The sequence below is a fragment of the Canis aureus genome, chromosome 13 (genome assembly GCF_053574225.1).
Source record: "Canis aureus isolate CA01 chromosome 13, VMU_Caureus_v.1.0, whole genome shotgun sequence".
Taxonomy (NCBI): domain Eukaryota; kingdom Metazoa; phylum Chordata; class Mammalia; order Carnivora; family Canidae; genus Canis; species Canis aureus.
The window spans coordinates 39745768-39768487 of record NC_135623.1 but is presented as its reverse complement, the minus strand read 5'-3'; the positions used below and the strand labels follow the sequence as shown (position 1 = coordinate 39768487).

The window sequence follows — 22720 nt, the reverse complement described above, 5'->3', positions numbered from 1 at the left end:
TTGAATCCTAAAACTGACTCCCTGACCCACTTTCTTGTCTATCCTCAGTGTTGTTCAACCAACCTTTTAGGCACACGGATTAGAACACCTAAGGGTGTCTTCGACTCATTTTCTGTTGACTCTTTTTATCAATCATCAAGTCCTCCTGCCTTCACCTTTGAAATCTCTCTCACATTTATCTTATTCTATTTATGTGCATTTCTGACATTTTAGGATAGGCCGGTACACCTCACAGGGTTGGCAGATAGAGCAGGGGGCGAATCAAAGTCTCTGATAATGCCAAGTGGAGGCCAATTTTGTAGGGAAAGGCAGTCTTAGTGCAGAGTTGTTTTGCTTCCTTACTTTGATTTGGTTTTGTGATGTGGTATAATTATTTTTGAAGTGGCGAATAATTAAAAGAATCAAAATTGTCATCTTTTCAAATGGACGTGGGCAGGGCACGACTTACGGGGAAAGGAACAGTTGAGAAGCCCAGGCCCAGGCTCTTCTCACCTCACCCTGCTTCACTGAGGAGTTTCACTCACAAAGTAAAGGTCTCTCTACTTTGGTCTCCTTCTATGCGCCCTTTTGCGCTTTGCTTCTGGTAACTCTTTCTTCATCAGCATTGGAAACCTATCATTCCTGTCCAAGAACTCAACAACTTCTTGTTGTTAGCAGTTTCCTGGCTGGGCCCCTCAACTTGGCTGCCAAGCCAGTTGCTGTGATTCTGGAAGCCTACCTATGCTGAGGCGGCCTGACGCGGGCCTGGTCTCTGCTGTTTGACGTGCCAGGTGAACTTGAGCATGGTTATAGCCTCAGATTCCTCGTCTATACCATGGGATTAAGTGTAACTTCTCTGCATAACTCACTGGAAGGAGAAAATGCATGAAGCAGCCCCTTGATGTAGAATGCTGGACACACATCTACCCTTCCTGGTCAGCAGTAGCCAGGTGGCCACTGTGTCCCAACCTGACATCTAGGGCAAACCCTAAAATATCACAGGTTCTCAACAATGTGCATTCAATCAGGAGTTACCACCCAGCACCTCCTCCCTGGACAAAATACTGGAAATAGGCAACCCCGTGTCCCACGAGGCTTCACACGCAGCAGGGGGCCAGTCGAGGAGTTCGTGCAGAAGTGAGTAAATGAATGACTGCAAGTCTTATTTCAGTCTGGCAGCCCTTTCTGATCATGATGGCATTAATTGAGTGCCGACTCAGTGCCAGCCATGCTTTCCAGTACCTCTCCATCCGTTAGCTCATTGAATCCTCACAACAGAGGGAGGGGAGCACAGGGCGGCAGGATTTCTGGAAGGGGCCGAGGGTCACAGAGGCAGAACGGGCACAGCCAGGAGGTGAGGCTGGCAGTCGGCCTCTGGGGCTCAGCCTCCACACCACCAGCTGCCAGGACCTACATCCTCAGGGGCTTCTCTGCCTCCAATCCTTTCCTCCGGCTCTGTTCTTTATCTGGGATGTCATCCCACCTATCCTTCCAGGGACTTCCAGCCTTCCTAAGGCCTCAGGCCTGCCTGCAGCCCCATGGACCACGTGCAGCCTTGCTCAGTCAGGTACACCAGCTTCACAGACTCTTCACCTTTCTGAACTTGCACTGCAGGTCTGCTCGCTGCGGCAGAGCTTCCCCACCTCAGGGACAGGGGTTTGCTGTGCTTCCTGTCCTCCAAGGGTACCTACCTACCACAACCTGTAGCACAACATAACGGGGCCCGACCAACACTGACAGGATGGTTGCCCTGCCTACTGGGGGAGTAAAACCAAGATGGCAGCAGATGCCGCCCAGTGTTTGCCATGTTCCAGACCACCAGCTAAGCTCTTTTTGTCTATTATTTCATTTGATCAACAACCTGTGAGATAGACATGGCTATCTCATTGCACAGAGAGAAAGTGGAGAAACTGTGGCCTTCACAATGTGAAGTCGTTGATCATACCAGAGTGGTGTGAGAGTCCCCAGGAGGCCCTGCTCCACAGCTTCCATGGCCTTGGCCCTAGAGAGGCAAATACAATTCCTCCCACGCTTCTGTTCACAATGACTGGACAAGCTACAAGGTAGCAAGCAAGGATGTTGAGTTGGTAAAGGAAGCAGTGTTTTACCTGCAGGAGTTAATTTTCTTGTGGAGAGAAAGTGTCTCTTGGTTGGTGACACGATGTTTTCTGCCACACATGTGTTCCTTAAAAATGTTTCAGGCACTTGTTAAGGGAGAACAGCAGAGAGAGATTGTTGGTCATCGAAGGAGAATATATCCCAGGAGCTGGGGCAATGCATTCTAGATAGCTAGAAGGGGGGCGACGCTCAGAAATGCTAGAAGGTGGACATGAGAATGGGACAGAATGGAAACTGCTCAGAAGGGCCACCCCGAGAATGGCTGGTAATGTCAGCCTCCCACATACAAGGTCACATGGATGAAAGCTTCACTTCTTGTTCATAAAACTCGATTTCTTATTCCAGTGGACAACTGGGGACTTTCTAAGACTCGTGTATTAATTTCTACTTAAATGACAAACTTCTAGAAAAGGACACAAGTCTTAATTGATCTTTTTTGTACCTCTGGAATGAAAAGTGCTTTTTTTTAAAAAAAAAAAAAAGATTTTATTTATTCATGAGAGACACGGAGAAGCAGAGACACAGGCAGAGGGAGAAGAAGCAGACTCCATGTGGGGACCTGGATGTGGGACTTGATCCCAGGACTCCAGGATCATGCCCTGCCACCCAGGCATCCCAAAAAATCTTTTATCTCTATCCCAAAGGGGAGGCCACCCTCTAATCTCTTGTAGAGGTCGACATTTTTGGAAATTGTCAAGCCTTCACCTTTCCTTCAAGATCCCCTGAAAAAACAAGACACAATCAATATAGTCTTAAATGCATGTGACATTACAGCACAAAATATAACCAAGATCCATAGTAATCATTTAGAGAAGCTGACTGCCCCTGGAGACAAACCGTATCTTAGGTTCATTTAACATATTGCTTGCTGTTTAAATGTCTTCGAAAAACTCACTAATTTGAAATCAGCCGCTTGCAGAGAAAAACGAAGCTTAACTATTGTAATTCAGCAAGTTGGCAATGTATTGTGCATTTTTATTTCAATAATATGAATAAAGTCTTTGGTAGCTTTATCTTATTCTGTAAACCATACAGCCTTTAATTAGAAGGGACAAAATCAGATGAACAAGGACAAACATATCTTTTTGTACTAATTATAAAACCTACATCCACTTCATGATAAGGATAATTATTGCTTTTTGAGAAGAACTCATTTTACCTTCTGAGGATATGTATTAATTTTCCAACATTTTAAAATAACATACTATGGGCACCTGAGTGGCTCAGTCGGTTAAGCACCTGTCTTCGGCTCAGGTTATGATCCCAGGGTCCTGGGATGGAGCCCCACACTGGGCTCCCTGCTCAGCGGGGAGTCTGCTTTTCCCTCTGCCCCTGCTCCGCTCTCTCTTACTCTCTCTCTCTCAAATAAATAAATAAAATCTTTTAAAAAATTACAAAACATATTACTATTGAAGTTTTGAAATAATTTTTGGAAATATGAAAAAAATCATAGATTCATAGAATCACATGGTGGGTGGAATTCTAGAGAATTCGTCATCTTTAAAGTCATAGACTTACAGGAAGCTCACAGGAATCTCTTCCCTCAATGACAAGGTCCCATATTTTATTGAGAAATCTCCAGAAGAGAACTGTTGTCTTCCTCACTAACCTATCAAAATGGGTAATAATCTCCAAAATGACTTCAAAAGTTTTTTTTTTTTTTTTAATCTGTCTTTAACTGAGTTTTTGTCTTGTTCATCAAGAAGCTCAATTCTAGTTCCTTGGGTCATTTTAGAATTTGAACAAAAAAATTTAAGAAGAAAAGAAGCTCCCAATTGAATGGCTATTTTACTTCAGAACTTGTAAAAAAATTTTTTTTTTGTTTCTGTAGAGCTGATAATCGTCAATTTGAGTTGTTCCTTTTGGATGCTTCCCAGGAAATCTTGGTTTATGGGCATGTGTCATGGATTTCTTTATTTGAATTTAATTATACAAAGATCCACAAATTAACTTAAGTCATCGTTGGGCTTGCTTAGTTCCTATTCTCAAATTTTAGTTCTTGAGACTGCAATTAGCATAATGTTATTGGCCCTGGAGTTCAGTGACCTTAAAAAAAAAAAAGAAATATATATATATTATATTATATATATATATGTATATATATATATAATGAATGTAGTTTATCCTCCAGAAAGGCTCCCTGTGGTGTTTACCCCCATTTACTTTGTGTGTGGTTCAGTATGGATGTTAAAAACAAAGCGCCTTCACCTTCAGTCATCTGGGAAGTAGGTCTTTTCCTGCCTGAACTCACTTTTGAAGGCCTTGGAGACAGACTCACATTCTCCACAAGCTTGGTGTTCTCATAGAGGCTGCCAGGGTGTGCCTGGAGCCCATTGTTTTGTGTGTCTGAGCATACGATGCGCTCAGACTCAAATCCATGTTTCTGAGAGCCATGACCTCAAGTTAATGGAATTAGCTTCTAGGATGGAAGTGCTCCTGGTTCCCAGCAGCCACAGAGCCCTCTATCCCTTTAAGTAAGCTCACTCAGGGGCTCTGGGGCACCTGTCTCAAGGACTTACTGATGGACTTCTCCACCTTTTCCTTGATGGCATCGATCACGATTTTCTCTGTAGAGTTCCTACTGCAGTAACAGAGGGTAGGTACCACGTCAGCCTGTGCAGTGCAGCCACCAGCAGCTCAGCCAGTGAAGCTGGCTGCACTGTTCTTTTTGCTCTCGCCGCTGTGGAAGACAAAAGCAGATATATCAGAATATCACTTCTCCTATCAAGGCACCAAGAAGCCTGGACGCAAGAAACTCTTAGGGACTTTATTCAGTAATGACATGATATACCTGTGAGCTTGGTGGGCAAGTTTATAAGCCTGTGGCCTAGACTTTGGTTTTGAAAATTCCATCTTAAACTGTCATTAGCAAGCATCTATCTACAGGTGCCAAATTCAAGGTTGAAAATGGGGTCCTTAAACGTGGTTAAGTATTATTGTGGGACTGACATTGTTATTTGCCAATGAAAGAAATGAAAGAATCCTTGTTCAGATGTCTTGCTTTCCCAGTAATGATGGTGAAGGCAGCCGCCATCAGCACTCCACCAAGCAGGGAAATGTATCAAGATTTTGATACACAGGAAATACTTGAAATCTGTTAAATGTCCTAGAGTATGCATGTTCCGGTCAGGGGCAGTGATAAGATGTATCAATATACGGGCTCCAGCTTTGTTTACCCTTCTCACTTAAGACTTTAGTCTCACCCATTGGCTTCTTCCCTCTCTCTGGCCCTTGGGGGAGACTTCTAGTTTCACCAGCTCTGCTCCCATGCTCATTGTGATGCATAGTTAGGAGAACTGAGAATGAACACTGGAGGGTAGATGGGAAAGCAAGGGGTTTTGCTAGTTGGGACAGTTCCTTGAGTTTCTTTTGTTGCTGAGAATCAGGGTAAGGAAGGGAAAAGGAAAACACAAGTCCAAGAGGTTAAATTGATCTACCTGATACAGAGCAGCAAGGAGAGGGGAGAGGCAAAGACAAAGACAATTTTCAATAGAGAGAGCTTGGATCAAGAGGCAGTTGCAGGGTGTGCAACCACTGGGGAGACAGAGACAGTACTCTTAGTGAGTACTGCCATGACTCATGCACTGGATTCCATAAAAGGTATTTGAGAAACACAAGCGAACATGAGAATAGCTCTTCCATTTGTTTCATCTACTGGACTGTTTCTTTGAACGTGACACTGTCTTGAACGGAGGGGCCCTGGCTTTTTGGTGACACATGATTCATGGAACCAAATTTCTGGCTACTACGCACCTAGATGCCATCAAGGACATGTGTTCTCTTCCTCTTCCCTTCTCCCACCCACTCATGCCTGTGTTGAGCTGTGAAAGGGTCCTACCCTTAACTAAATGTTTTTCCTGCCCCAGGCTATTGCCTGTTTTCCACTTTCCAGTTAAGTCCTTTGTCTCATGACCCTGGCATTTCAGGGCCAGCCTCTGGAGGGCCCAAGGCATACTGTAGAGGCTCCTCTCGCCTCCCCAAAGATAGCTGAGCCCATCTATCTGCCCAGATGTCAACCTTCGCACTTTGGAGATTGGGGTACAATTGGCTCAATGGCCCAGGGACGTCCGAAGCCCTTCTGTAGATATTCACGTACTTGCTGAGGGGCACTGAGATTCCAATGGATTTCTCTGGCCCCTGGGATTCTGTTTGTACCCATACTGCTTCTCTCTTGAACAGCATGGGCCAAATGCCAAGTTAAGTCTTTTGGTTAGTTTCCTATGTTGGTTTCCACCGTAAACCCACTCAGGGAAAACATTTTATGAATTATGAATTATTATTTAACATTTATTTTACTGAAGATTTTGGGTTGAGGGGAGGGGTCAAATATACAGCCCACAGCCCCCCACCATTTTTCTGGTTCCATTTCCTTCTCTGAAAAGAGAGCTCTTTCTCTCACTGCTGAACTTATCCCTTCTCTTGCCCAGCCTCATGCTTAGCAATTTGCACCTGTCTTTCAAAGTTTGACCATATCTGTGGGGTTCTCGTCTACCCACATTAGCAGCTTTATTGAAATTATTTCTTCTGAAAACATTCAGTGCTCATTCCTCACAGGAATTTGGGCAGACACAGTCTTTTCCACTTTGCCACATACAGATGGCAGGTCACGAAAGTGAGCACATGGGTGTGGGGTGGATGGAGCTCTAGGATCCAGGCTTCAAGGCTTGCTGAGGGATCACCCTCCCTTCTCCGTATCCCAGATTCCTCTTTTGGGAAATAGTGGAAGGTACTAGATCATCTCCAAGTTCTCAGCCAGGTCAAAGACGGCTGTGATTCTCATCAAGGCTGTAAGGGATAGAGAAGGAAGCAGAGACTCCAGGTGCAGAAAGGCTGGGGGTGGAATCAGTGGAAAGAAAAGACATTGGTGGTGGTGGTGGCGGGGGGGTTCACCTGTGGCCTTCAGGGCTGGTTTCCATGCTGACTCACTGGCAGCTGCATTCCAGCTGGGGTGGTTGGGAGCCCCAGTAACGGATTTCCTCAAAACACAGCCCTGGGTCATTGCCCCAGATTTCCACACCTCAGGGGACAGCTCTGGCTGCCAGCACCCACTGGGATTCAGGGAGACTGTAAAAACATCTGAACCCCCCAGATAACAGTCGGGCAAGAAGCATCAGTAGTAAACAATTTAGCCAAAGATCCAGGCAGGGATAATTGGAAGCTTTTAGAATTTTGAAAGGCCTCAGAAGAGAGAATAAAGATATTTGATGATTCTGAAAGTAGCCATAAGTTTTTCTTTCATCTCCCTATTGGCTTTCTTTTCTTTCTTTCTTTCTTTTTTTTTTTTTTTTTGGTGCATTAGGGAAGAAAAGAACATTTCTGTCAAGAAAGATTGGACATAAAAGGCCTTTTCATGGATGAGTCTAGATCAATAGAGCCTGCTTTTGTTTTATAATAAGTATCGAGTGTGTTTAGGGGAACAGTGACAGGAATTCAGAGCCCCAGACAAAAACATTCTTCTCATCAATCTGTCTTGAGGGGGATGTAGCATTGGGCTGGGCAGCCTGTGCTTGTGGAATCTTGGGAAATTTACATAAGCTCCCTAGAACTTGACTGTGAAATTCAAGTAACAGGAGTGCCTGTCTTGTCAGGTTGCTGAGGGGTCTTGAGCTCATCTTCACGAATGCCTAGAACAGTCTACAGCAGGTAGAGCTCTTAGCCATTGTTTAGTTGAAGCCTATGAACAGAGCTCACATCAAGTTTCCAGTCTCTTTCTCTGTCTCATCTCAACTGTCTAAGAAAGAGCAAGGAGACTTCAACTCCCATCAGTGTCCACCACCACCACATACAGACACCCATAAGGCCTAGTCCCACATGGTACAGAGGGTAAATCCCAGTGCATTCAGGTTCCAGGTGCATTCCCGGTTCCAGGGAGCCCATAGCATGACACAGATTTCAGTTCTCCAACCACGCTGTTTAATTTTTTTAATTTATTATTATTATTATTATTATTATTATTATTTTTAACCATGCTGTGTAGATCAAAGCAGAGAAGGAAAACACATGTCTGCTTCAGACAGGACTGCGTGTGAATCGTTCCTGCCCTCTGCCCAGAGTGACCCTAATTCCCAACAAGTTGCCTCATTTGTCTAAATTCCTGGAAAATGGGGATAATGTCAGTGCTCACAGGGGAATTGTACAGACAAAGAGATGGTGCATGCCCAGCATGCAGCACAGTGCCTGGCCATAGCAAGAGTTCAAGAAGGAGTCATCTTTTCACCTTTATTATTATTACTACTTCTTCTTATGTATTATAATTATTCCATGTTATAAGCACTATGTGTATAATTATTGTATTTATTGTATATTTTAATACTATGATTATCAACTATCAGTGATGATCCTTTTGTTCTGTACTGTGGGGCTGTGGAGGGCAGATGCACCTCCCATTTCTCCAGAGCCTCCCCCTGATTCCTCAGCTTTGTCTCATGATGCTAACAGCTCCCCAGAAATGGGAAATTGCCTTGAGGACTAAGAAATAATTGTGGTGTAAGGAGCATTGAATTATTTTTTTTTTCCTGGAGACCTTTATCCAGGTTCTTTTTTGCCATCTACTGGCCATGTGACTTTATAGAGTCACATCATCTCTCTGAGCCTCAGGGACATATGGAGACAATGTAATCAGCTTCAGAGTTTTGTGCTAAGGATTAAGAGATGTTTGAGCAAGTGCCTGGTAAAGCCTTACGCGTTGTGAGAGTATTGTATGTTACCACTATGACATGGCCCTCCCTAGTTCTTTTCCTTAAATATCTCAGGTGCTATATACATTTCACAGATAAATGTAAGCCAGTTGATATGGGGTTTTCCACAGTTACTTGAAAGTAGTGGCTGAGCTTGGCTAAATTAATCTCTGCCCTAGCTTGGAAGGGAGAGACATGGACCTGGATTCTCGCCAGTTTGGGGCCCTGGCCAGGAATCCAATCCATCAGCTTCCAGGGAAAACTTTTGCCACAGGATTATTTATACGTTTGGAAATCTAATGAGGTTTTAGTTTGAGTAGCAAATTGAACACTGAAAGGCTGAAGCTACAAAAATGGAGCCAAGTCTCTTCCCAAAGATCATCTCTCTTATCTTGGCCAGGCCACACCCAGGCTTTCTGGCACACGTGGACCACAGCAAAGGCGCAGTGATTCACAGCGAAGTGTTTCGGGCCCGTGGCCACCTTCCCTCCCATGCCTCTGAGATGGTGCTCTGGCAGGGGCTTCTCACAGCTGCAGGGAAGAGCTGTTTTCTGGAAAGGCTTGGGCCATGTTCTCTGGATCATACAGAAGGGCTCTGGCATGATACTGAAGGGATCAAAGGAATTAGGGAAGTCAGGGAAAATTCTTTCCAGTTATTTTGTTGTTGTTGTTTTTAAAGATTTTATTTATTTATTCATGAGAGACAGAGAGAGAGAGAGAGAGAGGCAGAGACACAAGCAGAGGGAGAAGCAGGCTCCATGCAGGGAGCCCGACGTGGGACTCGATCCCGGGTCTCCAGGATCATGCCCTGGACTGAAGGTGGTGCTAAACCACTGAGCCACCCGGGCTTCCCATCTTTCCAGTTATTCTTATTAGCAAATGTTTAAGTTCCCCTACAGAAATTTCTTGCTTTAGGACCCATGGCTGCCATGTTGTACAGCTCCCTGGGCAACACTGCAACACTAACTTTGTGCTCCGTGAGGTGTGAGGTGCTCTAGGGGTCACCATTCCCATAAACTGCAATCTAAGTGGTGCTCCGGGCTTCTGTGCAATAGGACTTTCCTGGGGCCAAATCCTACAAAAGCCAAATGTCTGGTCACAAAGCCACACAATGTACCGATTTCTTCTACAAACAAACCAAAGAACAAAGAGCATTTTTAAGCCCTACCTACCCAAATTTTAGGAAAGATGATATAATGTTTCCGGATGGGCACCACTGCCAATTCCTAAGTGTCCAGTGGACTAGTTATTTACAGGGAAAGCAGATTTGTCATTAAAAGATATTATTGATCATTTGTTTTTCTTCTTTCCCTTTTACATGGTCTGTAATAACTCTTAGAACCTGTTACATCCAAAGAGTCCTAGGGAAAACATAAAAGGAAATGGTACTTGACTTTGAAGTAAATTCCAAAGTCATCTCTTTGCCTCAGGCTCTCAAGATAAAAGATGTGGCTGAGTAATTGAGGCAATAGGTCTGGTGGCTCTCTGAGCTACTGCAAAAAGAGCAGGACAGAAGGAAATTCAGAAGCAAGGAGAGCACAGACATTCTTTCTCCCTTCACCTTTACCATTAGCTAGGGCCGGGAAATGAGAAAGTCACCACTGTCAGGTGGGAGCTGTGACTGTGGACAACAGGCAGTCTTTGTGATAAACACTTTTTAAACAAAAACGGTATTCCCATAACAAAGAGGTAACTCCTCAATAAGCCACCCCCCCCTCCCCACTTCCTATACTTAAAGAAAATCTCACTTTGGACAGCTTAGTTTAATTCACCCTTTACCTCTGTTTATGCTTTGTTGAGGTCTACACAGCCCACGTGGTTCCTGATCACAAACATTGCCTTTGATTTCGGTGCTCATGTTGGTGGTTGTTAAGCTGGCATGGATAGTACGTGATTTACCTCTTCATCAGCTAGTCCTCAAAAATATCCATAAACTTGATTCTCCTGCTGGCTTCCAAAAATAACAGCATTAAATTTGCCCCCCACCCCCCCCGCATTGTTCTCATGTTAAATCTGATGAAGAGTTAGATGTTGTTACTTTTATCTTGTAAAATTTTCATCGTGTCTTAAACCTGCTGCAATGACTTCACACTTGTAAGCTATCTCACATTTATTTTAGCAGAGGGCAGATGGCCCATCCGGATGTATATGTTCACATATATGAGGGTCAAATGGAGCACACCACCCAACACGCCACTCCCTCAGGGAAGTGTTTCTTTGGAATCACAGTTACCTTCTCTCATGGCCAATGCATCTGCCTCCTTCCTGGCAGATGCTCTCTTCAGGATTCCATAGTGTCTGCCACATTGCTAGCCCTATGTGCTCCTTGATAGATTTATTGATTAAAATAATGAGTCATGGGTCCCATTCAGGGATTTCCAACAGTGTCATAATGTGATGGAGGGAGAGAAAGAAGGTACGTGTGCTTCCTGGTAACATCACCACTACAGTGAGTAGAGAAAGCAGACCCAGCCTATAAGGCCACTAAAGAAAGTGACAAGAGTAATGACAGAGATAACAGAAGCCCAGAAAATATTTTGTGGCAGGACCTCAGATGACAAAACACTCTGGAGAGAAAGGTTACGTTTCAGCTTCAGCAAGAAGTGATTTTTTTTGTTTAAGGTTTTATTTATTTGACACAGAGAGAGAGAGAGAGCACAAGTAGGGGGAGCAGCAGGCAGAGGGAGAGAGAGAAGTAGGCTCCCCGCTGAGCAGGGAGCCTGATGTGGGGCTTGACTCCAGAACCCTGGGATCATGACCTGAGATGAAGGCAGATGCTCAACCGATTGAGCCACCTGGGTGCCCCAGCAAGAAGTAATTTGAAAGATGATGATGCGAGTTTATTTTCATGTTGGGGGCTTTGATATGGGGGCAGGAAAGACTTGGAAATAGAGAGCAGGACTTCTCAGAGGGCACTGAGAGCCTTGACAGATGTCATTACCAAGAGGCAATTGTTAAGACCATGAAGAGTTAGTCTTAGAAATCCAGTTCCACAAGCTCTGTGACCTGGGCCAGATGATCTGACCTCTCCACACCTCCTTCTTCTTCTCAGTGACTCGCACAGATGACTCACCTGTGAATAACAAATGCCCCAGTCTGCCCCCAGTGGGCTTCTTATGAGGCACCGGGGTATTACTCTTCACCGGTTCCCTTTGCCCGGGAGGAGTTTAGGAACCCACTCCACTGAGGGGCAGCTTGGCCGTGTGACTCTCTTTGACCTTTGCCCTGTGAACAGCCATGCCATGGGTTGCTTCAGGCAGAAACTTGATGAGTCAGTGAGTACTCTGCCCTCCTCTCTTACGTCTTTGCCATGAACACACGTAACGCTCCAGATGGTGGCTGTTCCCTCCGCATGGGTCCCAGAGCGAGGACCCCCAGCCACTGAGATTTGGAGGTTGTTAATGTGGCACAAAAATGAGTTTAACCTGATTGATACAGGACAATTTAAATTTAGGAAAAGCTTTTACAACCCATCTTTGCGCATTTGTAATACAATATGAAGCATTCACATGTGGGTTTTACTATAGACTTTTAGGAGAGAGCCTATTAATGCCCCATGCTTAGCAGGCCATAAGGGCTTTAATGCCATGGCCTAAATATCTGTGTCCCCTCAAATTCATATGTTAAATACAAATCCCTAATGTGACAGCGTTAGGAGGGGGGCCCTTCCCTTGGGAGATTAGGTCATGAGGGTGGAGCCGTTGTGAATGGGATCAGCACTCTGATAAAAGATGCTCCAGGGAGCTCTCTAGCTCCTTCTGTCCTGTGAGGATACAATGGGAAATCTGTGAACCAGAAGAGGGCCGCCACCTGACTACGCTGGCACCGTGATCTTGGATTTCCACCTTCTAGAACTATGAGAAATTTATTTATGTTGTTTAAAAGCTGCCCACTCTGCGATATTTTGTTATAGCAGCCTGAGCAGACGAATACAACTTATGTGTTTTGATGAGAAGTTGATGTTTCTCCAGACTATTTACTAAAAACTAAATTTAAATATATTCTGAAGGACTGAGAAATCCTGAGATTTTTATCTAATTCCCAACACTATGTTCTTTCTCTTGTTTTTCAGAGCACTTCTTAGTCAAATCTGTTTTCAAAGTTTTACTAAGGATCTCCTTACTTTCACTTAATTTCATGCTTGTTTCACCTTATTAAATACTCCTTCGTCTCTTACCTCGAGCATCATTGCCTCCCAAAGGATTTCCTATGTCACTACCTCACCATCTGCCCCAGCCTGGAAGCTTTCTTCATAATATCTCTGTTCTTTCCTCCCCAGTATTTATCTCAATTTGATTAAATCATAACGTCATTATTGGATCGATTTCTCCCCCATGACTGATAACTCCCCCAAAGCAGGGAGTGAGTCTAATTTTGCAGATTAGCATGTACAGGGTCTCAGCCCCACACCTGAGCACTTAGTAAGTGCTCAATAAATATCAATCCATCTATGTTTTTTTTTGAATGGCCTATAAAAATTTAAATCTTGCTCCCTGAGCATGGGACTGGATTAAAAAGGTCAAAGTAAAAAAAAAAAAAAAAAAAAAAAATGGGGGTGGAGGTCAATATTTATTCAGGAAATAAGTAGCATTTATCATACCAGAGGTACGGGTCTTTTTCTCTTCTCCTTCCATACAGAAGTCTTATTAAGGATGTTCATAGATGTGAAGGTTTATTTTGTTCCTTTCTGCAAGCCTGGTACTTTGTTAGAAGAATAACTGAACCATGTAATTAGCCTACACAAACTGTTGCCATGAATATTGCTTTAAGTTGAAGTAATTTAAAAAACAGACTTGGAAATGGAGTTTCCATGCATGCAGAATTTTGTGTTAATAAAACCCACACAGGAGAGGTGACAGTGGCAAACAGAAGCTGCAAGTTATTTTTGAAAATGTTGACTGGCAGAGGAAAGGATGTCTCCTTTGTGGGAGGGTGCGCGTGGAACTTTCTCAGGCATAGTAGCACAAATCAAGCAGTAGTTCAAATCAAGCAGCTGTGAACAACCCTCCCAGGATGGGGGTCAATTTATTGCCTGGAGCTGGGAAGTCCCACAAGGATTTCACCTTCGTGAGCACAGAAATGAAATCCAATGGGAGTGAGGTCTCTGAAGGCTTGGCATAGTCTTTGATGATGCCAAAAAGACTGTTCACAAAACCAAAGCTTGTCTAGGGCCAGGGAGAAAGAAAACAAGAAGTAGGCACACTTCCAGGGGCAAGGAATAAAAAATTGATGAGCTTCGAATATCACTCTTATAAATGTTTTCCATTTCGAATTTATCACTTGGCAAAATCCAAAGACTTCCTTTTCTCCACTCTCCAATATATATTTTCTTATAAGTTTTTCTTATAACTAGATTCTTGTTGGTATCTCTCTTCCTTTTTAGAGGAAAGATATTATTTATTTATAATATATGTGAGAAAAGGACATTTATGTGAAAATAAATATTTATGAAGATGATGGAGATCTTAAGAATGTGTTTAACTTTTTTTTTTTTGTATTCAGCATTATTTATTGAGGAAATTCTATATTCAGTGTTATTTATTTATTTATTTATTTATTATTATTATTTTTTATAATAAATTTATTTTTTATTGGTGTTCAATTTGCCAACATACAGAATAACACCCAGTGCTCATCCTGTCAAGTGCCCCCCTCAGTGCCCGTAACCCATTTACCCCCACCCCCCGCCCTCCTCCCCTTCCACCACCCCTAGTTCGTTTCCCAGAGTTAGGAGTCTTTTGTTATTTAGTAAGTCCTCCCAGATACCAGGCACTGTTTTAGGTCTCCTGGATACAGCAGTGAACAAGATGGGTTCCTGAGTATATTCTAGAAGAAGTTCCAGAGTGTGTATTCTAGAAACAAATATGGAACGTTTCACAAATTTGTGTGTCATTGTTGTGCAGGGGCCATGTTAATATTCTCTGCATGGCTCTAGTTTTGTGCTAATGAAGCAAGCGCTATGTTTACTTTTTTAAATGGCCATGGCAAGGTGAAAAATGTTACCGAACCCCCACTAGTATCTGCAATCTATTGGAAAGACGTCAACAGACATTTAGATTTCCTGCTTATTAACCCAAACTCCTGATCATGAGGTTATATGGGGACGGAATATAGAATATAAGCCACAGGAATAGAATGAGCATACATTTTTTATGATTCTCTGGTGAATTTTAAAACATAGTTACTGGAATCTTCCCACTATGATTCACCTGACTTACTCCTGTAGGTTTGCTAAAAGTCTCCATAAATCTACATCCAGGAGATATTCATGAGTTGGTAGATATTTTAATGTATTCATGAAGATCTTTAAGAAAAATGCATATTACTTTCTATTTTCCAATTTTGAAACTTGCCCTTTGAGAGAACATTAAACATAAGGCTCCTGAGTATAACTTTACAAAACAATGTAGAAATCAGTATTTTCAAGGTTTAAGAATTTTACTAAATACAAAAGATGACATTTAAGCCCCATAGGACATATGGGAAATGAGCTGTTCTGTTCAAAGTTGCTGTTGGTCACAATTCCTGTTGAACACTGAATCTGTTCAACTGGGCCTTCTTGGCTTTCTGGGGCCAAAGAAATCTCAAAGTTTCTCTTCTTGCCAAAGGTATTAACTTGAGACCAAAACAGCATTCAAATTGAGTTCTCATTTATTCCTTCCTCTGGAAAAGACCCAAATATCCTGTACATTCAGGAAATTAAAAATAGAGGACTAATGAGTTAATATCTGATAACTGGGAAGATGTTTAGATTTGGATAAAGCCATTAAATATTGATGAAACATTAAGGCAGTCTTTATGTTATTATTACTTGATCTGATGCTTTCATATAGTAGGAAAACTAGAGCAAGTCAAGAAGGAACTATAATTCTCACAGATAACCTGCCCTCATTCTATAAACTAGAGATCAACTTGTTAATAATTCTTTCTTTTATAGATTTTATTTATTTGAGAGAGAGAGAGAGAGAGAGAGAGAGAGATACTGAGAGAAAGCATGAACAGAGGGTTGAGAGAGAAGCAGATTCCCCACTGAGCAAGGAGCCTGATGTGAGGCTCAATCCCAGGACCCTGGGATCATGACCTGAGCAGAAGGCAGATGCTTAACTGACTGAGCCACCCAGCCACCCAAGATCAACTTATGGAAACAGGACTACTTTGTATAAATATGATGAAGTATTCAAAAGGACCAATTATTTCAAGGAGTTTAGGTGCTAAGAAAAGAACTCTAGACCACCAATCTTTTCTAGTTTCCATTTCCATGTATTAATGCAGTGAATGTTTCTAGAACTTGCATCAGAACCACCTAGAAACCTTGTTAAGTCAGAGATTAGTGCCAACTCCCCAAATTTCTGATTCATAGGTCTCTGATGGGGTCTGAGAATATATATATATATTTTTAAGTAGGCTCCCTGCCCAATGTGGAGCCCAATGAAAGGCTTGAATTCAACCCATGATCAAGACTGGAATTGATATCAAGAGTTGGATTCTTAACTGACTGAGCTACCCAGACACCCTAAGAATATGCATTTTTAGCAGGTTACCAAGTGACTCTGATGCTGCTGGTCTAGGGACCCCATTTTGAGCACCACTGACTTAGAGCTTCCTCACATCCCATGTACAGACACCCCTCATAGTCTTGCACTTCATAGATATACCAGTTTTTACAAATTGAAGGTTTGTGGCAACCCTGCATGGGGCAGGTCTTTTGGTGTGTTTTCCAAGCATTGACTCACTTCATGTCTGTGTCACATTTTCATAATTCTCATACTTCAAATGTTTTAATTATTATTTATTGGTGATGGTGATCATGATCAATCATTTTTGATGTTACTATTGTAATTGTTTTCTGGTTCCACAAACCACACCCACTTAAGATGGTGAACTTAACTGATAAGCATTGTGTGTGTGTCCTGACTGCTCCACTAACCAGCTGTTTCCCATCTCTCTCCTTCGCTTTCCTCAGGCCTCCCTATTCCTTGAGACAGAACAATAGTGAAATGAGGCCTGTGAATAATCTTACAATGACTTCTACGTGCTCAAGTGAAAGGAAGAGTCAACTGATATGACAAACTTCATTTTTGCCTTATTTTAAGAAATTGCCACAGCCACTTCAGCCTTGAGCAACCACCATCCTGGTCAGTCAGCAGCCATCCACACTGAGGCAAGACCCACTGCCAGCAACAGGGTTCTTTTTTTTTATTTATTCATGAGAGACACAGAAAGAGAGAGAGAGAGAGGCAGAGACACAGGCAGAGGAAGAAGTAGGCTCCATGCAGGGAGCCTGACGTGGGACTGGATCCCAGGACCTCAGGATCATGGTCTGAGCCAAAGGCAGATGCTCAACCACTGAGCCACCCAGGCACCCCAGGATTTTGACATACTGAAAGTTCAGATGGTGGCTAACATTTTTCAGCAATGAAGTATTTTTAAATTAAGGTACGACCATCATTTTTTAGACATACTATTGCATACTGGAAAGACTGACTATACCATAGTGTAAATGCAACTTTTATATGTACTGGGAAAGCAAAATTTCATTTGACTTGCTTTATTGCAATATTCACATTATTGCAATGGTCTGGAACTGCACCCACAATCTCCCTGAGGTATGCCTGGAGTATTGGTTGTCTGGAAATCTGGCAATATCCAAGTATTTAAAAAACATAATCGTAAGAAACAGAAGTCATTGCTACAGATAAATCGGGAACATTTAGAAGAAATAGTATTTTTGCTATAATATTCTTTCCATTATAGAAAATTTTGCCACTTAAAGAGATGTTGAATCCTTTGGCATACTTATTTTACTACTTGACTTACAAAATATAAGTAACTTGGGGAACTTGTATTGACTGTGCAAAGGGAGATACATATACTCTAAATACACTGGGACATTTGAAAATAAATAAACTCAAATTGGCATTAAAAAAAACAGAAAATGCTAGTTTGAAAAGATTATGAGGTTTGCAGTGGAATTAAAAAATTCTTAGGCAGCTTATTTGGGCAAAGGAGGTAACATATAGGCCAGGGGTTAGTGCCCCATAGTGAACATCTATTGGCTACCACCCAGCTTCAGTACTCCCTTTCCCTTGTACCTTCTACTTTTCAGTTCAGTGTCTAATCTTCCCCATGCCTTGCATGTGCCATGTATCAAGATGGCCTTACTCCTAGGGATGGGTCTTGATTGCCTTAGACCAATTAGCACTTTCTTTCCTTATCAGAGTAGTTGGTTCAGGAGAGGGCATGTGACTGAAGCCAGTCCAACTGGAATGAAAATCAAGACTTTGGCTGTGATTTCTCTCTCTCTCTCTTTCTCTCTCTCTTTCTGGCCTCAAGGGCAGCAGCCACTCTGTGACTACAACATAGGATGAGGGTGACGCCCTGGAAGGCAGGGATAAGAGATGGAAAAAAAAATTCTGTCCTTGGTTTTGAGTCCCTTGGTCGAACCAACCTTGAACTCTCTCCCATCTGTGGACTGTACACCCACATGAGCCACTAACATCCTGTATCACTTAAACTCTTTTTACATATCCTGATACGTATCATCTCTAAATCTCAATTTCCTGAGTGTCTTTGTGGTTTAAATTTTGCTGGTAAAGTACTTAACATTGTGACCAACACAATCAATATTACTTATAGAAGATATTAACTGACATTTGTATAGGACCGGTTAGATTTTGAAGAAAACCAATGTGATCATCACAGTGATGGGACGTCATGAGATAGCCGGAGATGGGATTGTCATCCCTCTTTTATAGCTTAGCCCAGGGATTGTTAAATGACAGCCTGTGCGATCAACCAAGACTACTACCCAAATAATATTTTAATGTAATACAGCCATGCACATTATTTATTTTTTTCTTTCTTTTCTTTTGTTTTTTTTCTTTCTTTTTTTTCTCTTCTTTCTTCTCTCTCTCTCTCTCTCTCTCTCTTTTTTTTTTTTAACTAATTATCTATTGCAGCTTCTTTGGCTCTGTGGCTGAAGAGCCAAGTAGTTGCAATAAGGACCACATGGCCTGCAAAGCCCAAAATATCTACTGTCTGGACCTTTATGGAAATGTCTGCCAACCCCTGGTTTAGGAAATGGAAGACTAGACTTTCTGAAGGTCAAAGTCATAGGCAGATCCAGAGCTTGAACCCACGTCTCCCCACACAGTGTTGTTCCTGTGTAAGAGTGTGGCCAGAGCTCAAAAGCCTTATGGGCAGAGGCAGCCCTGTGGTGAGGTGGCTCCTGTTCCCTGTGGCCTTGGAAGGCCACTGCTCCCTTCCCATTCTTTGCCCTGTGGTTCTTCCTGGAGGGAATTCTCTGCCCAGAACTGCCCTGGATCAGGGCTGCAGCCCCACATCACCTCAGGGGCACCAGCTCCCGGGAGACGCCAGGAATATGCTGTGTCATCCAACCCCACTGCACACCAGGAATGGTTGCCCCGGGCATCTGTGCCTGCGAGGCCATGTTTTTAAAAAAGAACAAAGAGCCAACTCAGTAGCAGATAAACAAAAATGAACAATACATGCAATTTTCTTAAGATCCCCTGAAAGAAGAGACCCTTCCCCCAATTTCATTTTTTTTAAGCATGGAGGGGACCATAAGTCCCCAGAGAATCAAATTAATATTTTCCATCTACTACAAAACTGAGAGCCAGCATCACAGTCTTAAGAACTAATAAATGGCCCAAGAAATAAGTGCATTCACTTGTGAAGAGCTCTCACACAGCCTCTTGATGCTTTCTCAAGTCTAATTGGTCGGTGGGAAGTTTTTGATGGGTTTCCAGGACTTCGTTCCAGGTTTCACCATGAATGTGGGAGGAAAGAGAGAACAAACCATGTCCACCCCGGTGAGCTGGCTTGCAGAATGGCAGGAACAGGCCATTCCCAAAACCATATCTCCCACTGCAGGCCCTTGGCATCCCTCTCACTAGTGGCTCCTCAAACTACTCCAACGACAGAACTTACATATAAGTTAGAAATAAGTCCCTGTGCCTTTGAGATGCCAATTGTACTTGATGCCAAGCATGGGCTGCAGTTTACATACATTGTTTTTCGTTTAAAATGAGAAGAAATCCAAATCGATGTTGTTTTGAATGACACTTCTGAATTTCATGAGTCCTTCTCAGTGTATTACAAACAAAACAAGACTATCCTCAAAGAACCCCAAACCCAGAACTGGGCAGTCTAATCCAGGTTCCACTGGCAATGCTTGTTGAAATTAACTTTTTTAATTTTTTAATTTTTAATTTTTTATTGGTGTTCAATTTGCCAACATATAGCATAATACCCAATGCTCATCCCATCAAGTGCCCCCCTCAGTGCCTGTCACCCAGTCACCCCCACCCCCCATCCACCTCCCTTTCCACCACCCCTTGTTCGTTTCCCAGAGTTAGGAGTCTCTCATGTTCTGTCTCCCTTTTTGATATTTCCCACTCATTTTTTCTCCTTTCCCCTTTCACTATTTTTTATATTCCCCAAATGAATGAGAACATATAATGTTTGTCCTTCTCCGATTGACTTACTTCACTCAGCATAATACCCTACAGGTCCTTAGGAGGGGCAAGATGGCTGAAGAGTAGGGTCCCCAAGTCACCTGTCCCCACCAAATTACCTAGATAACATAACCTTCAGATCATCCTGAAAATCTACGAATTCGGCCTGAGATTTAAAGAGAGACCAGCTGGAATGCTACAGTGAGAAGAGTTCGCGCTTCTATCAAGGTAGGAAGACGGGGAAAAAGAAATAAAGACACAAAAGGCCTCCGAGGGGGAGGGGCCCGCGAGGAGCCGGGCTGAGGCCGGGGCGAGTGTCCCCAGGACAGGAGAGCCCCGTCCCGGAGGAGCAGGAGCTGCACCGACCTTCCCGGGCGGAAAGGGGCTCGCAGGGAGGTGGAGCAGGACCCAGGAGGGCGGGGATGCCCTCGGGCTCCCGGGGACACTAACAGGCACCTGCGCCCCGGAGAGTGCGCCGAGCTCCCTAAGGGCTGCAGCACGCACTGCGGGACCCGGAGCAGCTCGGGGGGCTCGGGGGCGGCTCCGCGGAGGGGGCTGCGGGGGGGAGCAGCTCGGGGGCTCGGGGGCGGCTCCGCGGAGGGGGCTGCGGGGCGGGAGCAGCTCGGGGGGGCTCGGGGGCGGCTCCGCGGAGGGAGCTGCGGGGCGGGAGCAGCTCGGAGGGGGCTCGGGGGCGGCTCCGCGGAGGGGGCTGCGGGGCGGGAGCAGCTCGGGGGGCTCGGGGGCGGCTCCGCGGAGGGGGCTGCGGGGCGGGAGCAGCTCGGGGGGGCTCGGGGGCGGCTCCGCGGAGGGGGCTGCGGGGGGGAGCAGCTCGGAGGGGGCTCGGGGGCGGCTCCGCGGAGGGGGCTGCGGGGCGGGAGCAGCTCGGGGGGCTCGGGGGCGGCTCCGCGGAGGGGGCTGCGGGGCGGGAGCAGCTCGGGGGGGCTCGGGGGCGGCTCCGCGGAGGGGGCTGCGGACCCGGAGCAGCTCGGGGGGCTCGGGGGCGGCTCCGCGGAGGGGGCTGCGGGGCGGGAGCAGCTCGGGGAGCTCGGGGGCGGCTCCGCGGGGGGGGGCTGCGGGGCGGGAGCAGCTCGGGGGGCTCGGGGGCGGCTCCGCGGAGGGGGGGCGGGGCGGGAGCAGCTCGGGGGGCTCGGGGGCGGCTCCGCGGAGGGGGCTGCGTGGCCGGGAGCGCGAATCCAACAGCGCAGGCTCCGGAGCACAGGGCGCCGGGACACAGCCCAGGATCCGGCCTCCCCCGGGACAGGCAGAGGCCAGGAGGGCCCAGGACAGCGAGGACGCTCCTGCCCCAGCTGAGCAGATCAGCGGCCCCGCCCCGGAGCCTCCAAGCCCTGCAGACGGAGAGCTCCATGGTTACTGCGGGGGCTGAATCCAGGTTTCCAGAGCTGGCCCCGCCACTGGGGCTGTTCCTCCTGGGGCCTCACGGGGTAAACAACCCCCACTGAGCCCTGCACCAGGCAGGGGCAGAGCAGCTCCCCCAAGTGCTAACACCTGAAAATCAGCACAACAGGCCCCTCCCCCAGAAGACCCGCTAGACAGACAAGTTCCAGGGGAAGCCAAGGGACTTAAAGTACACAGAATCAGAAGATACTCCCCCGTGTTTTTTTTTTTCTTTTTGATTTCTGATTGCTTACCCCACCCTTTTTTCCCCTTTCTTTTTTTCTCTTTTCCTTCTCTTTTTCCTTTTTTTCTTCTTTTTCTTTTTCTTTGTCTCTTTTCTTTCCTTCTTTCTCTCCTCTCTTTTGCTCCTTTTCCCAATACAACTTGTTTTTGGCCACTCTGCACTGAGCAAAATGACTAGAAGGAAAACCTCACCTCAAAAGAAAGAATCAGAAACAGTCCTCTCTCCCACAGAGTTACAAAATCTGGATTACAATTCAATGTCAGAAAGCCAATTCAGAAGCACTATTATACAGCTACTGGTGGCTCCAGAAAAAAGCATAAAGGACTCAAGAGACTTCATGACTGCAGAATTTAGATCCAATCAGGCAGAAATTAAAAATCAATTGAATGAGATGCAATCCAAACTAGAAGTCCTAACGACGAGGGTGAACGAGGTGGAAGAACGAGTGAGTGACATAGAAGACAAGTTGATGGCAAAGAGGGAAACTGAGGAAAAAAGAGACAAACAATTAAAAGACCATGAAGACAGATTAAGGGAAATAAACGACTGCCTGAGGAAGAAAAACCTACGTTTAATTGGGGTTCCTGAGGGCGCCAAAAGGGCCAGAGGGCCAGAATATGTATTTGAACAAATCATAGCTGAAAACTTTCCTAATCTGGGAAGGGAAAGAGGCATTCAGATCCAGGAAATAGAGAGATCCCCCCCTAAAATCAATAAAAACCGTTCAACACCTCGACATTTAATAGTGAAGCTTGCAAATTCCAAAGATAAAAAGAAGATCCTTAAAGCAGCAAGAGACAAGAAATCCCTGACTTTTATGGGGAGGAATA

General features: G+C 44.7%; 1 protein-coding gene and 1 pseudogene across 1 annotated transcript in view; both read right to left on the bottom strand.

The window, feature by feature from the left end:
- Positions 1–22720, bottom strand: part of PLEKHG7 (pleckstrin homology and RhoGEF domain containing G7) — a 77658-nt gene that overhangs the window by 9744 nt on the left and 45194 nt on the right. The window contains 15 exon segments of the mRNA XM_077844420.1: positions 1573–1576; positions 2088–2154; positions 2156–2183; positions 2701–2796; positions 2798–2819; positions 4617–4697; positions 4700–4741; positions 4744–4777; positions 9182–9380; positions 10164–10224; positions 10227–10267; positions 12076–12155; positions 13838–13939; positions 14974–15078; positions 19421–19569. Of these exon segments, the coding sequence (XP_077700546.1) occupies positions 1573–1576; positions 2088–2154; positions 2156–2183; positions 2701–2796; positions 2798–2819; positions 4617–4697; positions 4700–4741; positions 4744–4777; positions 9182–9380; positions 10164–10224; positions 10227–10267; positions 12076–12155; positions 13838–13939; positions 14974–15078; positions 19421–19569 (1111 nt within the window).
- Positions 14633–14730, bottom strand: LOC144282794 (U6 spliceosomal RNA; annotated as a pseudogene).